Source organism: Podarcis bocagei (assembly GCF_964188305.1).
Source record: "Podarcis bocagei genome assembly, chromosome: 7".
Classification (NCBI taxonomy): domain Eukaryota; kingdom Metazoa; phylum Chordata; class Lepidosauria; order Squamata; family Lacertidae; genus Podarcis; species Podarcis bocagei.
The window spans coordinates 48,463,523-48,481,929 of NC_138132.1; the positions used below are offsets into that span (position 1 = coordinate 48,463,523).

At 41.2% G+C, this 18,407-nt stretch overlaps 1 protein-coding gene across 7 annotated transcripts; it reads left to right on the forward strand.

Moving 5' to 3' along the window:
* The first annotated feature begins 4,648 nt into the window (after positions 1-4,648).
* Positions 4,649-16,264, forward strand: PDP2 (pyruvate dehydrogenase phosphatase catalytic subunit 2). Of its 7 annotated transcripts, none has more exons than XM_081203445.1 (4): positions 4,649-4,722; positions 7,614-7,674; positions 7,963-8,028; positions 10,013-16,264. In XM_081203445.1, exon 4 carries the CDS (start codon positions 10,056-10,058, stop codon positions 11,667-11,669), a length of 1,614 nt encoding a protein of 537 aa, XP_081059571.1. In that variant the 5' UTR covers positions 4,649-4,722; positions 7,614-7,674; positions 7,963-8,028; positions 10,013-10,055; the 3' UTR covers positions 11,670-16,264. The 7 variants fall into 7 exon arrangements, with proteins under 7 accessions (XP_081059571.1, XP_081059573.1, XP_081059569.1 ...); XM_081203443.1 differs by having other exon boundaries at positions 4,702-4,722; positions 7,611-7,674; XM_081203441.1 differs by lacking the exon at positions 4,649-4,722 and adding an exon at positions 4,856-5,639 and having other exon boundaries at positions 7,611-7,674.
* Positions 16,265-18,407: the final 2,143 nt, after the last annotated feature.

Here is an 18,407-nt window from a genome sequence, read left to right on the forward strand (position 1 = left end):
AAAAAATTCAAAACCTACATGAATTGCCTTTTGCAGGACATATTTCCTTGACTATATTGTATAAAAGCCAGCCAGTTTTCCTAGAATGTGTTTCTGTATCGACTTGCCATTTTTGCTCTGAAACAATATTTTTGCCATTATAGCCAAATCCCAAACATTATTAAGCCATTCTTCCCAGCAAGGGAGTAATGTAACTTTCCAGTTTTGTGCCAATAACATCCTTGCAGCTGTTAATAAATAGAAAATTTCCTCTTTTTTTAATAAGATAAATGACATATAGTTCAGCAATATCAATACAGGATCTAAGAGTATTTCATATATCAATATTTTTGTCATCAATTTAATAATCACCTTCCAATATCTTTCTGAATAACTACATGGCCACCACATATGTCCCATTCTCCGTTTTGCACCCCCTAACATATTGTTCGGAGTTTGGTGGAGGTTGAAGAACTGGTCAGGCAAGTTTCTTTGAAGACAAAGACTAGTTGGCCACTTCAGTGCCTGGATGAGAACTTTAAAGGGATGAGCTGGGTTACGATTAGCTGTGTCTACATGAGCTATCATAACTGTTGTTACTTAAAGTTTTCAGCGGTGGTCCCCCACTTGTGGAATGCTCTCCCCAGGGAGACACACTTGGCACCATCTTTTGTTAAAGGCACCAAAGACCTTTCTCTTTGCCAAGGCTTTCATTCCTTACTTTTTCAGGGATAGGATCTGTCTTCTATCTCTTCTCAAACTGTGGGTCCCCAGATGTTGTTGGACTACAACTCCCATCATCCCTGAGTTCTGGCCTTGCTAGCTAGGGGTGATGGGAGTTGTAGTTCAAAAACATCTGGGGACCCACAGGTTGAGAAAGGCTGGATGGGATCTGACTTCTATCTGTACAAATGTGTTTTTTAGGCCTTTATGAATTATGTTTAACTGGTTTTTAATGTAAGTTGCCTTGAGTCACTTTTGTGGAAAAGTTTTTAACAAATATAAACAACAACATCACCAAGTGTTTGCTGATAAGAGGACAACATATTCATGCTAGTCACCAGACATTCAGCATTATCTGAGATCAGTCTGTGGGTAAAAAAGACTTCCAGCATTTATTAGATTTGGTCTGTCCTCCAGGTGACTTTCACACAGTACACTTTGTTCATATCTATTGTCTGTCTGCTTGGGGCAGACAGCTACTGGAATGATACAGGTCAATGGGCAGGCACTGTGTGGAAGAACTTTTCATTGGAGCTGGAGATTTTACAGTGATATTTGGGTATGTTTCTCCCTTATGTACCTTTAAAAGAAATGAAGGTTGTTTAAGGTAGTTGTTCCTATCTGTGCTGTGGCTTTATGCGACAATCTCATGCTGTACTTTTTAAAGGAATGAATATAGGAAGCTGCCTTACTCAATTGGAACATTTGATCCATCTTGCTCAGTAATAGAAGTGGGAATCCAGGGTTTCAGGCAGGTGTCTGTCCAGCCTGTCACAGAGCGAATCACTTTTGGAAATTGGGGTTGTTAGGCTTTGTTATCAAAAGTGTTATAATTGTGTGTGGCTTGATCTCATGCTGGATCAGCACAGTAGTATTTCTGGAAATAAACACAAACTGGACTGCCATCAGCACTAATGAATTTCTCTGCCCACGAAAAGAAAGAAAAAACACTTTGCACTTTTTGACTGATTAAATTTTTATTGCAATTGTATCTTACATCAAAAGTGGTTTGTTAAATGACAAATGGAAGAAAACTGAGTGCATTGAAAATGTCCTCTTACCTAAACATCCTAATATGCAATAACAACAAAGTGTTTTGTTTGGCATAAGCTTTTGTGGATGAGAGTCTACTTCGTAAGTTGCGTGACCCTAACATGCAGCTATTACAACAACAGTATTTTATTATCTGGTGATCTGTTACTCATACATTATTGGTTGTATGCAACTCTGAGTAGACCCATTGAAATTAATACACACGACTAGCTTAGGTCAGTTCATTTCTATGGGTCTTAGAACTTAGTTGGAATGACCCCAGTTAGTTTTGATGTGGCTTGTGAGCGTCCATTGCAATTTCCAGGTTAAAGAAATATATAAAAGAGAAGGTTAAAGAAATATATAAAATGCACAGGCCACAGTACAGGAACAATGCTATTCTACCAGCTGGATTTATATGCTTTTATAATTTTATTATAAAAAGTAAACTATTCTCAAATAGATAATATATTTTATGATTTTTGCCTTTTATCTTTACAGATAGTAAATAGACTTGGCCAGGAAGTGCTCCTGTCCTTGAGGAATGAGCTGAACACTTACTGGTAACTGTCACCACCAACATTTTATATATGTAGACAGTTAGTTACTGTTTAACTCTGTAGTATCTTAAGTTTGCTTCTGATTACCAATACTGTGAACTTCATCACAACAACTTCAGCCTTGGCTACGTGCAGTAACTACCACTTGCAACCCCAGCCCTTTTACTATCTAAACCTGATGATTATTTAGCAACTCAAGTTGTGTGGGGTAGGAGTGAAAACACCTTTCCACATGGTTGCACCACATTGTCAGCTTTTAAGCAGCTACTGTATGACTACCACTCATCACTGAATACACCCACAGAGGATGTATATGTGGGTAGGAGCTTCATGCTAGAATGAGATCTCTTTTTAAAAAACTAAAATTAAAATGCACGCACTTATAGTTAAAACAGAAACAAATAAGCAAGAAGGGTAAACCAAAGATTAGTATACTATCAATATAAGGTTTACCCACCCTACAATGCTTACTGATGACATCTTTAAGTTACTTTAAAGGGTAAAAAGTCATGAGGCCAAAACTTTTCTTTATGCTAAATTTTATGCAAAAAGGCACCACAGACATTTAAAAATGTTGGATGTCATGGAAAAAACCATGTTGCAATTTGCAATATTTGCAACTGCCTCTGTAATAAAGTTCAGACTGGGGTTTTTCCATCATAACTACCAACATCCTTTTCCTCTCCCTTCTTCCTCCCTGCCTTTACTGAACTTTTGAATTTCATGTCTATTTGACCTGTTTATCTTCACACCACCAGCACCCATTCTTTCTGATGATAATACTTCATCATGTGTCAGAAAGTAAAAATGCCATACAAAACTTGTTATGTATTTATTACACTTAAAGCCCACCCTTCCTTCAAGGAGCTGAGGGGTGCATAAGTGGTTCTTCCCTTCATTTTCTCCTTACAGCAACCCTGTGAGGCAGGCCAGAAGTAAAGATAAAGAAACATGCCCAATGGCTGGGTGGGGATTTGAACCCATCTCTCCCAATCTTCTCTAACCACATCTCACTGCCTTGGTTAGTTTTTAAGCTGCCACAGAATACTCATCACTTATCCGACCTGAAGAAAAGCTCTGGTGGGTTTGAAAGTTTACTCTCTCCTTTGTGACCTTTGAGATAACACCCAGAAAGAGGCCTTGACATTGCAATCTTTAAGGTTAAGACTTTTCTGTGTGCTCTGGCATTTTAATGGTGATGCATTTATCTTCATATATATATATATATATATATTAAAAAAATTCCAGTAGCACTTTAGAGACCAACTAAATTTGTTCTTGGTATAAACTTTCGTGTGCATGCACACTTCTTCAGATTTGATGTTTGGTTTTTAGCCACTGTCTTTTGCGGGTTTTGTTTAACCATTTAGTGTTTAGCTTTTATTGCATTTTCTCTTTATTGTACACAACAGAAGAGGAGCCTACTGGCTCTGGCCAGTCACACATCTAGCTCAGCACCCTGCTATCACAATGACTACCTAGATGCCTCCCTGGGAAGCCCACCAGCAAGCAGGTTCTGGGCTCAACAGCTCTGACTTCAGCACATAGCTGTCAACCTTCCCTTTTTTTGCGGGAAATTCCCTTATTCCAGCACCGTTTCCCGCTGCTTCCCGCTGCTATCCTGGATTGTTAGATATCCCGTAGACTGTCCCTGGGACAGGTGAGGCTGCTGATCCCTTATTTTCGAATCTGAAAGTTGACAGCTATGCTTCAGCATTTTCCAGCACCTGTGAGAAGGGGAGGGCAGACCAGAGCCACCAGAGGTTTAGTAGCCTAATCAGTGGCATAGCGTGGGGGGTGCAGGGGGGCCGGTCGCACTGGGCGCAACATCTGGGGGTTAGGGTTAGGGGGCGCAAATCCACGGGTTAGGGGGCGCAAATTACTTGCCTTGCCCTGGGTGCTGACAACCCACGCTACGCCACTGAGCCTAATGGAGTCTGGTTTGGATGAAGGGTAGCTCAGACATGTCAATAAAAGTATCATTAGGGTCGGCCACCTTACTCAGCACAACTTTCCTTGCCCTCCTCCTAATGTTATCATTAAGCCTCTTAAGGGAGAAAAGCAGGCCTTTCTAATGGCAAGGCGGAACAGAACATCCGCTAAAACATCCCCAGGCTTGCCGCGAAGCAGGCAACAGGCCGTTGGTGACCCGTATCCTTCACAGCCGTGGGAGGGAAGCTGGGCGGACGCCAAGCACCTGGGGCAGAGTCGCTGGAGGCCGAGGTGAGGCGAGGACAGCGGAGGCAGCAGCGTCAAGGCAGAGAGGAGGACCTCGCCGGGCGGCGGATCACCTCGCGTCAAGCAGGCGAACAAGGCGCGGCGACGGACTGGGGGGCGGGCGGGGAAGGCGTGGGGCGACCATGGACTGATGGGGCAACTGGCATGAACGGCGGCGGCCCCCGATCCCTGCCTCTGCCAAGCCAAGCGGGTAAGGGAGTGCTTGGCGTCCTGCGGGAGCGGAGGAAGGAGACGAGCTGGGTTTGGCTGCGGGAGGAGGAGGGGCCGAGCTTACAGTGTCGGAAGCAGCGGTCGCCTTTGCGGGCACGCTTTCGTGCTGCAAGGAGGCTCCCTTTGAGGAAGGTCGCTGGGGCTTACTTCGGAGCAGACGGGCGTCGGGTGGTAGGAGACAAGTCCGCAATCTTAGGTATAATAAGCACACGGCCACAGCCGCACCCTTCAGGGCTGCTCCCTTCCGAGGAGAAGTAGAAATGGCCAGGATTGTGCAGGGCTGGTAACAACGCGGTTTGTCCTACTCAAAAGGAAGCCCCGTTGAAGGCATAGGCTTACAATCGGCGCCAGCGCACAAACCTCACAAAAGCTAGCGGGGTTTACTCCCGAGTAAGCGTGCCTAGGACTCGCTCGCCCCAGCCGCGGAAGGGGAAACTGCACATGTTTTAAAGGCTGCGATCCGGTGGACGCTGAAGCCAATGGAACCTGTTCCTTAACTTCACACGTTCACATTCCAAAGGCATTCAGGGAGCAGGTTCCCGCGCCGTGCACTTCTTGCGCCCGCGCGCCCCTCTTTCCAGCAGACCAGCATGGCTGGGCGGGGACGGTCCGCGCCTAACACGCGCCACTTGGCTCCGCCATAGTCGCCTCACGCCCCTCTCTGCAGCCAATCGCTGAGCGTTCTGGGGGAGGAGCCGAGCTGGTCCTCCCCAAAGTCGTCAGCTTGTCTTTAGTGTGTTACGGGCTGAATTGTCCAACTTGTTCTCCGTGTAGCGGAGAGCTGCCAAGTGGCCCGGAGAGGGGGCGGGGGGAGGGAACCAAAGCATAATGAAATCTATCGGCGCGGCTCGGTCTTGTCTCTATCAGAGGTTTCACTGATGTGTAAGAAGTCAGCAGGTAAAACGAAACGCTGTTTATTTGCAATTCTTACCTTTGATACATTTCAGGATCAGATTTTCTAACTTTGCCACCTGTTAATTGCTGCCGTAGATCAAACGACTGTAAAAGGAACTGTTTTGAAAGCTGGCAACCCGATTCCAAAACTTTCCAAAATTTTCTAGAATGTCAAGCCGTATTGTTAGGAGCTCTCTTAACATTTGATTTCCCCCCTTTTAATTTTACTAAAAGCATAGTCCCTGGTCAAGAAGCGAAAGAAAAATACCTAAATTTGGGGCGATCTTCTACTGTTTAGAAATTCAAAGAGGTAGGTTTATACTTTTGCTGTACTTCTCCCAGCTCCGGCCTGTTTAGCAGTGGATTTAGGAAATGTTCATTTATTCTGTTTTCAGGCTTTAATCTTAATGGAGGGACAATGTCTGTGTTTTATTTGCCTGGATTAGTATAAATGTGAATATATAAAGCTGCTATCCTAACCTGGGAGAAAACCCAACTGGATTCAATAGAACTTTATTTTGAGTAGCCACAATTAGGATCGTGTGTAATCTTGTCATGGGGGAATGACTGCTTTGTCGTTGCTTAATTTGTTCCTCCTTCATTTTCTTTTTAACAAAACTTTTGTTGGATCTTTTTTTACTTTGTTGAACTTGCTGATAGCTCTTTGGCAACATGAGGAAAAAGTAAACAGACGCCATTGAAGCTAAACTGCAACCAAGAAGAGAACCACTTTGATCAAGTTCCAATGTAATATTACCTTGGCTGATCTATTATGAAAACAATGTGAAGTTTATGGTGATAATAACAGTATTCTGGCAACGTGCAATGTTGCTGTGTAACTGGTCTTGATATTAAATAAATTTGCAGCATAATCCCATTAATGTTTATGCAGAAGTAAGCCTTATTAAATTCAATGGTAAGTGTGGATAGGATTGAAATCTAAAATGCTGTTCATTTTTGGAGAATTGGCATTGAGGGTATTTGATTCATTGGGAATCCATGAGGATTTACAGTGTGCTAAGCTTCCCTTCTCCCCTTGTTGGGGGTGGAGAGAGACAGATCAGGGAAAGTTGATGGTAGCATAGCATAGGTGGTTATCAGACTGTCAGCTATCAGACTGGTGGTTATCCCACTGCGCCATGCGCTCTGAAACTGAGCACTGTAGCGCTACAGAGGAGTGAAGTTTCAGAGGTGACTGTGTAATTAAGCCCCATTCTGAACAGTGTAGCAGGGGAAATTGGATTATCTCTTTCTTTATGCTGTTTTGGATGGTTCCTTTTCTGTTGTTGAAGGATTGGGTTAGGGGGTAGAATTGGCCTCTAGGGCCAATTTCTGCTTTCACCCCTATTGCCTTCATTAAACAAAACTGGTCTCTTCATGTGTTTAGTAGTTTACTCCTCTTACATTTTCATTGTCAAAACTTTTATCTTCTAACATTCTTACAGGAAAGCTTTTAAATATTTTCAATCTTTGAACTTCTTTTCCCAGAAAGCTTTCAGAAATATTTATCTCAGATGGTATCTGTCTCAGATTTGAATTGATTTTGTTTATGTGCTGTTGTTGCTTTAAGTTGGTTATTTATTTTATATATATATATATATCTATATATATCTATATCTATATATATACCGTATATATATATATATATATATATATATATATATGTTTAAACTGTTTTTATATATGTAACTGTTTTATATATGCTTATCACTTTGGGATGCCTCACAAGTGAAATAAAAATAATCTGTCTCACTCTTCTCCCCTTGTTAAAAAGTAATATTTTTATGCATACCTGGGGAGTTGACTGCCAGTGCAGAAATCCTTAGCTGTAGGTAGCTTCGTTCAACTGATATATTAATTGGCATGGGACCACCAAGTTTGCTGTTAGAGGAAATAAGAGCTTCTGTTCTGAAAGCAGTTATAAATTATTTTGCATCCTTCTTTTTTAATCTCCTTATTTATTTTGATTTTCAGCAGGTCTAGAAGCAGGACGTTACCTGTGTTCAGAAATATAGCTGGGACATGTATTATTAACAAGGTAAATAAATGGCAGATGTTTTGTATCTCCATTCTCTTTGGTTATATAAACAGAGGGAAACCATATTGATTGTAGGTGGGAGAAAGGGAAAGTGACAGAAGGAATAAGGAAGTGGGGGAAGGAAAATAGTAAAACAAAGAAACAAAACACCACACATCTTGAAGATACACAGGCGGAAAGTCAAGCAATTGAAGAGAAAAATGTGATTGGTAAAGGGAGTGCAGGATTTGATGTTCCGATTCTGATTATGTTGATAGATATATATTGATTGTCTTCTTTATTTCACAGTTCCTTAAAAAAGACCATTATTGGGAAATGCCCAGCTGTTACCCAGGATAGGACAGTCTCCCGATTGTAAGTGCATATCTGGAAAATATTTTTTTAAAAATCATACATGTAGAAGTTTTCTGTCCTGAAACTACCCTTCTACAAGCAATAGGACCCCAAACAAAATCAGCACCTTAAGCATGCACATTTGTAGCCTGCAAAGCCAAACTCCGCTTTAACAACTGTGTATGGTGATCACCAGAAGTTTAATGAAACCTTTCTTTTTGCTGAATACATGATAATATAGACACGGAGTCACCAGGCACCTTACATAGTCCTTCATATGTAGTTAGTGGACTATGTTTGGTTTGATGTGTTTGGCAGAGGTGTGTCTGGCACCTTAACTGTACAGCTTCCAGTGACTGTTGAATACACACCTCTTTACCCTGACTTTTGACACTTGAGGTGTATATTTTTAGGAACCACTTTATTTTGGTGATTGTAAGTTGCTTTAAACTATTTTTGATACTGTGTTTTAATGTTGTAACCTGTTCTGGGGCCTTAGGGTGAAGGGCAGGTAATTATTAATAATAACAACGTGTCATGAGCTATGTAGGCTTAGGATTGGAAGACCAATAAAAGCTGTATTTGATGATTATTTTTTTTCAAGAGAGAGAGAGCAGAGAGGGGAGGGAAATTACAAGCCAGTTTCTGACGCTTCTCTTGTGAGCACAGCCAGACATGTAAATACAGCTGCATTCTAAATTCATAAAGCAAAACTCTGGATACTAGATATATTAAGTAAAAAAGAAAAAAATTAACAGAACATTTTAATAGTTTCAATGTAGCTGCCTGTTAAGCCAATAAAGCTCAGTGTTTTGCCTGCTTACCTAGAAAGAGAAGTTTGCATTGATTCTCTAAAGCAAGAGGTGTTTAACGTGCCAGACAGTTTTTGGATGGTGAGCAATGACCAGTAGCAATTCCAGTTATGTCAGCGGTGGTGCATGTTGGTCAAAGGAGTCGAACAGAGTGTAACAGAAAACTAAGATTAGAGCAACCTTAACGGCTCTGTTCCTGAAGAAAGCCAGTCTGAGTGATAGTTTCCAGGGCTACTGGCATTCTTTTCCACCCATAAGCTAAGCAAAACCCCTTTACTGCCACCTTGACACCACTCCTTGCCCCCTTGAAAGAGTTAGAAACAGTCAGTGGGCTCTGTAAGCAGGTGCTATTCCAAGGCTTATAAACTCAAGACAATGCTTTTGTACTATGCAGATTGAGCATATACTTTCATTAGGCTAACTCACGATTGTTTCCAAAACTTCCATACCTGCTTATGCTGACAGAGTGACCTCAAACATATTGACTCTGAAAAATGCCCCATTGTCTTTAGTGAGACTTTACTTAGTCTCAAGTGGGTGTGCATAGGATTCCAGGTAGAGAGAAGCTAGTGCAATAGAAGGCATTTCTTCACTTAATTATTTTGCATATTACATGCTAGCAATAGGATTAAGCAGAACTTCTGATCCTTCTTGGAATAATTACACGAGGTATTACAAAATAGGTGTCATGTCTGGGGTTAGTTCAGTACAAGTCCTCTCAACTTGAATGTACTGTGTGCTGTGCAATCCTATCATTCATAGCCATTGAGAGTAGATTCAGATTGGAAGATAGCATATTTCGGATATGAAACAACTTTGCAAAGGGTTGGACAATGCGGAATATATTTTTGGCATGTAGCCTATCCCTTAGAAATAAACACTGAAAATAATCCTGAGTGTGTTGGCATTTGAAAATGTAGGGTTATTTCTAAGTAAATGTGCTTTTAACATTAGCATGCCAGGGTGCATTCCACCAACATCTAAAGTTGTCAGTTTCAGAATCTGCTTAACTTGCTACTAAATTCTAAATTTATAAAATGCACAAATTATTTATAAATTTATGATTAAGTTACAAAACAAATTATTTATTTATTTATTCTCAGTGGTCTCTTGGTCTAAGTCACAGCATAGATGTTAACATGAAGCATTGTTGCCTTTTTTAAAAAAAATAATAGTTTTATTTTTACTTGTAGGCTTTTCAGATTGTCCTGCTTTAAAGCAGAACCAGTTCTTAAGATGTCAAGTACTATGACCTCCTGGAGTATCATCTCGGCAAGAAACATTATCTCCACTTTGCATGGAAAAGGACATTTGTATTCCAGGTGCTTTTCGAGCCAGAACAAAGTAGCATGGAGGGGTTTGCTTGCCAAAGACTCCTTTCCTTCTTTCCTGTCAAGTTGCGGTTGTGGCATGGACAGCATCTTCACTGTGAGAAAAGCTTTCAGACACACCTCCACAGAAGAAGAAGACTTCTCCTTCCACCTGACACCATCACAGATAAATGAAATCTTAAGGGCTAATGAGTTGTCCTATACAGTACCTGAATTTGATGGGAAGAACCCGAGCTCAGTGTTGAAATTTGAGAGTAACCACTTGGCTGCCAACGCCCCGAGTGAAGACCGTAGAAGTGCAGCTACATGTTTGCAGACCAGAGGGATGATGTTTGGAGTCTTTGATGGCCATGCAGGCTATGCTTGTGCACAGTCGGTCAGCGAGAGGCTGTTTTTTTACATTGCTGTTTCTCTTCTGTCTCAACAAACGCTGCAAGAAATCGAGTCTGCCATGGAGTCCATGAAACCAGTTCTGCCTATTCTGCAGTGGCACAAGCACCCCAACGACAGGTTCTTTCAGGAGGTCGCCCCAATGTATTTGGAGCAGCTCAGAGTTTATTGGCAAGACTTGCTGAACCTGGACATGGAGCCATGCCATACTAAGAAGGATGCACTGATCTATGCATTTAAAAGGCTGGATTCTGATTTCTCTTTGGAAGTCCAGGCTCCCACAGAAAATGAATTGGTAAGGAACATAGCTCTTCAGGTGGCTTTCTCGGGCGCAACAGCATGTGTGGCTCACATCGACAGTGTTAATTTGCATGTTGCAAATACTGGTGACTGTAGAGCAATTCTAGGGGTTCAAAATAAAGATGGGATGTGGTCCGCCCTCCCTCTTACTCAAGATCACAATGCCTTCAACAAACTGGAAGCTTTAAGGTTAAAAAGTGAACACCCGGCCTCTGAAGAGGACACTGTCATTGTGAACAACAGGTTGCTGGGAGTTCTTATGCCCTCCAGAGCTTTTGGAGATGTCAGATTTAAGTGGAGCCAGGAACTTCAGCAGAGTGTGCTAGGAAATGGTTGCAACACAGAGGCTTTAAACATTTATGAGTATGCACCGCCAAACTATCATACACCTCCTTATTTAACTGCAGAACCTGAAGTCACGTACCACAAAATAAGAAAGCAGGATAAGTTTTTAGTGATTGCTTCGGATGGGCTGTGGGACATGTTGAGTAATGAAGAGGTGGTCAAGCTGGTTGCCACGCATCTGCTTGGAGACAGTGCCCAGAAAACGCCACTTGCTTTTAAGAAACCAGCCAACTTAGGTTACATGCAAAACTTCCTTCTTCAGAGGAAGGGCAGGCACATCCGCTCCTATGACCACAACGTGGCTACCCACCTCATCCGAAATGCCATTGGCAATAATGAATATGGAGAGATTGATCCAGAGAGGCTCATGGCAATGCTGACTCTTCCTGATGATGTAGCACGGCTGTATAGGGATGACATCACGGTTACTGTGATATATTTTAATTCAGATATAATTGAAGGTTACTACAGAGATAACGAATAATGGACTTGTCTTTATGAACCGTACATGTTCTGTGGACCACTAGGGATTTTTTAAAAAAAATATTAAATCCCTAGCAATACCATTGTGCAGAAACTCCCCCTGTCTTGTCTTCAGAAGTCTTATAGTGGCTCTTTTAATGAAGAATTCATGTGAAAATTCTAATAGCCTGCTTTGATTAAAACAGCTGCCCCCAACTATCTAGACATTTTGGGACTACCAACTTCTATCATCCCCAGCTGGTAAAGACCTGCTGGATGGGACTGATGTGAATTATACTCCAGAACATCTGGAGGGCCCCAGGTGGGGGGACAGCTGGGGTAAAGCAATGCAAAATTATTTATTTTAGTAGAACAAAGATTGTAAGACATCCTGGGCGGAAAGGGCATCCTTGTGCCAAAGTGGATGAGAGTGAAATATGCTGCTTGTTAATCAAAGCCATAAACTCGAGTGGTCAAATATCATTGCCATTGAAATTCATGGCAAATTTCTCTGTGAACTGAGAGCACTTACACTGAACAATATGAGAAAAATGCACTAGAATGGTGGACAGCACTTTTCCTTTGAAGGCTAAGTTGCAAGATAGCCATGAATGCAAATACTGTATGGCAGGTGAGCAGGGGCTTGGTCTAGGTGTGCCCCCAGGACTGATTGTTTCCATGGGAAAGTCTGCTAGGTACTATTCTGGTACAAGATTTTTTGAAATGCATAGTAGCTGAACAAAAGGGGCACATATTAGAAAACTGTCTCAGGAAATCGTGCACAGTATTTCACTGAGACTCACTTCCAAACCAGCATGATAAATCCTTTGCATTTATTCCTGTAGGGAACATTTGTTTCACAAAGCAGTGTAGCCATTTAAAATAAAATGTCAGTTTGATTGGCTCTCCTACTCAGCTTCCTGCAGTGCCCTATTTAAAATATGAAAACTAGCTTTCTTCTTATTCTGACTGTGAGATTGTTTATGCACTAGACTAATTGCTGCTTGAACGCATTTATACTGCACTACAGGGATTCAAATCTCTTGCTGACTGCTTCTGCTGCCATAGTACCAATTGTATATGTGCCTCAGAGCTTCTCAAGCCTATGGAAATGTTGTCCTTTTTAAAATACCTCAGAAGCAATTGCTACTTTTAGTTATGTTGCACCCTTGCAAAGCATATGGCTGAATACTTCTAGTTTTCAGAAAGTATCCTTTCTAATACCTTTTAATGTGTCTGGGCATCTGGATCTGCTATCAGTGCAACTCATGTCTTTTGAAATAAATCATTACCAGTGGAAGCTAACTATTTTGGCTCGGTGGGAAACATATTATTTTAATAGCTTAAAAATTATACAATGATCTTTTTTGTTTTCATTTTAAGAAAAGATGGCTGAAGTTTTGTTTGTAGGCTATATGGAAATGAAGTCTTGAATCTTCATACAGTGCTCATTGTTTTATGCATATTGAATCTTCGTGAAGAATGCTTCCTAAAGAGCCTCTATTTAGTGTTCTGTATAGTTTGAATCCTGCTTTCAGATAAGACCTTACCTAACCAACTGCTTACTTGAAATCCAATTCATAGTTAACAGTTGCATCCTTCATTCAAAAACATCAGATAAAGGCACATTTAATACACTTCAGTCTATCGCTTAAAGAATGCAATGGATTTGTACTGGGCAATGAACAATCACACAGGTGGAATTTTCCACTGTGAGTCAAAATTGGGACTTGTTTGGAGGCCACATATGACAGTACAAATTTCAGGAGTAAAGCCCAAGGAATTAAATTCTTAAATGTCATGCTCTGTACAAAGAAATGTGCGCAGGTTGAGTGAATGGCATGAGCTACAATTCATGACTTAGTTTTGATGTGGATTAGAAATAAGTTTTGTCTCTTTCCAAGTGATATAACTTGAGACTTGCAGGAATGCCTTAACTGAAAGCAGAAGAAAGTGAGTAAGAAGAGAACTAGGAAGGAAGGAAGTGGGTGTCATTCACAACATGTATTCAGTTCTGTAGAATTTTAACACTTTTTATTTTGGAATCAATTTCTAAAAAGTATATTATAATTCAAAAGTTTGCTTTTTCTGACAGCACTTTAAAACCAAACTACTCTGCCTGGTTTTGCACACAGACAGGACTTAAATCATAAAATATTGCTGGATCTGAATGCATGTCTAGGCATTACTTAGCAACGGACCTGAGTATTGTGTAAGATCTCCATCAAATGTGAGGAGTGATATCCTTTTAGTAGATGCAGATTCTAGCTTCTCTAGAATACCTGAGTAGAAGGGTTTTCTTATCATTTTAGTCAATTGTGCATAAGTAAGATCGCTAAAAATGAGGCTCTTTCATGTCAGCTTCAAAAGAAATGGTGTGTGTTATTTAAACACACTTAACTTTTAAAAAAAAAGTTTACGAAGATTGTGTTGAACTGTACTTGTTAACTGGCAATTACTGTTTAAGAGACCACATTTGTGGGTTTTTCCTGTAAAAACAGACTTAGCATGTATTTATAACTGCTGTATGCCTGCTATAATTTGAGTGTGAAAATTAATATTTAGAAATTGTTTAACAAATATGCACATTATGCAGTTGGCTGCACATTCTACTCTTTCTGTAGCTGCAGCGATACAGTTGATTGCCATTAACTACTGTGCTTCTGAGGCAACTTGTGAAATTCCTCAGGCTGCTGTTACTTTTCAGGAGCATGTGACTTATAGCTTTCCCAAGTGTCAACATGACACTTCATTCCATGCTTTTGTTTCTGATCTAAACACAACTCCTTGCTGGCTTACCCTCCTGGTGTATCTGACCCATTGAATCAGTTCGAAGCACCTCTGCTAAATAAATGTATGTTTCTGTTCCATCAATTTGGATCATGTCCAGTCCCACCTGAAGTCCTTTGCCTGTTATTTGATTCGTGATTCGTTCCTGTTATTTCTTTTTCACTTGCCCATAACTCTGTCACTGACAATATCCTACCCATTAAATTTCCTTGCTTGCTCCATCTATTCTGTAATAGCTCCTCTGTGATCAAGCTCCTGTCCTTCTTGTGCTCCTGTTTCTGTGACTTCTGTCATGCTATCACCTGTCAGCAGTATAAAACAATGTCTTGATTTACACCTAATGCTACACCATGGTTTATTAAGCTAGAGTTTATTAAAACATGGCTTAGCATGTGTTAATCCTGGCCATTGGCTTAACTGGTGTTTCTACTACCAACAAACTACAGTCTTAAACCATGCTTTATTGTTGGCTTATGAATCTTACTTTGTTTTAACTATGGCTTGCCATTACACAGCAGCCTTAACTATGGTTTGTTTGACCACCATACACCCCCAAACGCTAGTCAAACTACAAAGGCACAAGGCAAGAGCAACATTGGTGAAACAAACCACAGTTTCTTTGATCATGTGTGGGACAAACCATTGTAAACTTGCAGTTTGTGCAACAAACCATGGCTTAAACTAATTATGGCCTAGTGTTATGTGTTAACCAGGCCAATGACATCTTTGTTTGACAAGCCTACTTCCTGTCTCCTAAAGCCTTCCTCAAAACTAGTTTTACCAAACAATTTCAAAAAATATAAGCTGGTCCATGTTGCCCAGTGTTGTCTGCTCCATCAATGGTTTTCTAGGGTTTTCCCCAGCCCTCTTCTGAGAGCACTTTTAACAGAAGAGATGCTGGGGATTGAACCCAAAACCTTACACATGCAAAGCATATACTTTACCACTTAGCTATGGACTTTTCACCTCTGTTGTCTTTCTCTTCCCCACCTCATTTACTGCTTTTCTTGATCTGTTTGTGATCTTTTCTCCATTTCTGTATACTGCAGTGTCTTTATTGCACAGTATAAATTCTATGCAAGGACGTCATTTTTGTGCTGTATACACCTAAATATTTAGTAATGCAAGCAGATACAGCATAAGAAAATAAGAGCAGCCCTGCTGCATCAAACCAAAGGCCCATCTAGCACAAACAGGGTCCAGCCAAGTACTTCTGGGAAGTTTGCAAACAAGAAGAGTGCAATTGCCATCTCTTGTGTTGTGCCTGGTATTCAGAGCCATGCTATGTCTGATACTGGAGATAATATACAGCCATTATAACCAGTAACCACTGATAGCCTTGTCATTTATTAACCTGTCTAATTCTTTTTTAAAAGCTGCCTTAAGTTGATGCTCATTGCTGCATCTTGCGGCAATGAATCCCAGAGTTTAACTATGTGCTATGGGAAGTACTTTCTTTGGTCTGTCTCAAATCTTCCAACATTCAGCATCATTGGATGACACGAGGGTCTAATATTATGAGAGAAGGAGAAAAACTCCACTTTCTCTATACTGTTCATACTTTTAACGCACCTCTGTCATGGCCTCATTCACCTTTTTTTCTAAACTAAAAGCACCAGATGCCGGAACCTTTCCTCAGCTGCATACACATCATACATTTAAAGCACCAGACTTTCCCCAAAGATCCCTGGGAACTGAAGTTTTTACCCCTTAAAGAGCTTCAGTTCCTAGCACCCTTGACAAACTACAGTTTCCTGGATTCCTTGGGGGAAGCCATGCACTTTATATGTTCTTTAAATGTATGGTGTGTACACAGCCCTCATAAAGGAGTAGTTCCAGACCCCTGATAATTTTGGTTGTCTTTTTCTGTATCCTTTTTTCCATTCTACAATATCTTTTTTGAGATGTGGTGACCAAAACTGTACATTGAATTCTAAGTACAGTTGAACCATAGATCTTTATAAAGGTATTGAGATAATGGCAGTTTTATTTTCAGTCCCTCAGAGGCAGGTTTAGAGGAGCGTGACTGGTTCAGTCGCACTGGGTGCAGAGCCTAGAGGGCACCACAACCAGTGGCGTAGCATGGGGGGTGCAGGGGGGCTGGCCGAACCGGGTGCAACATCTGGGGGGGGGCGCTCGCACTCGCAGCTCTCTGCCCCTACCTGGCTCACTCACTCACTCTCACTGCAGTGCTGGCTGTGCGAATCCGATCCGAGCCGCTGGGTCGCTGCCCACTGTGGAGGGGGTGGGTGCCAGGCGTGCGGTGCGGAGAGAGAGCAAGGGACTATCTGGGGGAGGGACAGTGCAGCGGCCGCCCAGCGCAGCGCTGAGCGCGGGAGAGAACCACACCAGACCAGACCAGGCAGCAGCAAGAAGAAGCTGGCAGCGGCGGCAGGTTAGGGGTTAGGGGGCGCAAATTACTTGCCTTGCCCCGGGTTAGGGGGCACAAATTACTTGCCTTGCCCCGGGTGCTGACAACCCACGCTACGCCGCTGACCACAACTATTAGAATGGTGCATGAGAGGCAGGGGGCAAATTTTGGTGTTCCACAGGGTGCCGCTGAAATTTATGACCCCAAGGTCCACCACTGAATCCCTTTCCTAACGATTCCTAGCGTAGAATTCAGTTCACCTTTTCTTCACACCTGCTGCATATTGGCTCAATGTATTTATTGAGCTATGAATTACAATGTTACAGTCGCTTTCCTTGTTAGTCACAACTGGTTCAGATGGTGACACTAAGCTGCATAACTCCAATTCTGCAGGGAACAGGAGTTGCACAATTCGCACAAGAAATGTTTCCAGTATATTCTGCTCTCATAATCCATTGTTGCTTAAAATCAACTAGGAGAAAAGGTTATATTTTCAACAACATTATGTAGCAAAGAACAACAATTCAAGTGCAGAAATCAACATTTATCAACTTGATTGCAATACTGCTCATGTGCCTGTTGCAAGGGGAAATATATTTTTTGTAAATTTCTATTTTAAAATGTTGGCTATTACACTGGTAGTGTTAAGCTAGAATGTTAGTGCTCTGGTTTGCAAAGCTGAAGAGAAAATATGATTAAATGTGTATACTTAATATATTTACATACTTTTCTAAATTGTAAATATTGTACATTTGGGAATAAAGGTATATAATTGGGACACAATGTGTTAAGAAATTTGACTACTTTGACTACTTTGTTCAGTGTTTTGTGCCTTATTCTGATGGTGTTGAAATGAAAATCAGTGTAATATACCTTCTAATTAATGGTTCTGAACTGAATGGATATGAATTATCCTCCTAGCCTGCCTCATTTACAAACCTCTTAAAAAAAATGTAACAGCTTGAAAGTGAAATTAGGTAGAGAATGAGATCTTTGGCCTTTCTTGAATTAGATTACCACAGAGAGAGAGAGAGAGAGATCCTCAAGAGAGGATAAACACGCAAAATCACAATAAAAAACCAAAAGCAATCAAAAGAAGGGAACAACTAGTTGAAGCTATGCAGCTATGCTACAACCCAGAATAGGAACAGCTAATGTCGGGAGAGTGGAACTCGTTCTGTTCTTGGGATCCCAGTTTATATGCTTGCTTTGCGCAACAAAGTCTGAATGTCATTGCAGAAGTAACTGTTAAGTTGTGGGTGAACATATCAGACGACACAGCGATTCTTCAAACAGCTCTTGTTTATTCACAGACCCAGAACAGAACTGAACTGAAGGGTTCAGCCAGCCTGCTTATATAGAGCTCCACTACAACACAACAGTAACAACTTTCTGTAACTATCCAATCACTGAACGTCACTTTCAATTCCTTATTTGCATATGTGGACCTGAGTGAAAACTATCTACAGTATCACTCTGCTGGCCCAGGGTGAGAACTTCAGTACATAACAGTAACTATACTAGTCTCTTGAAAATTTTATCTACAGGTGTCCTTCAGTTTTCATCATGCAATGACTGAATAAGGATGTGAACTTAAAA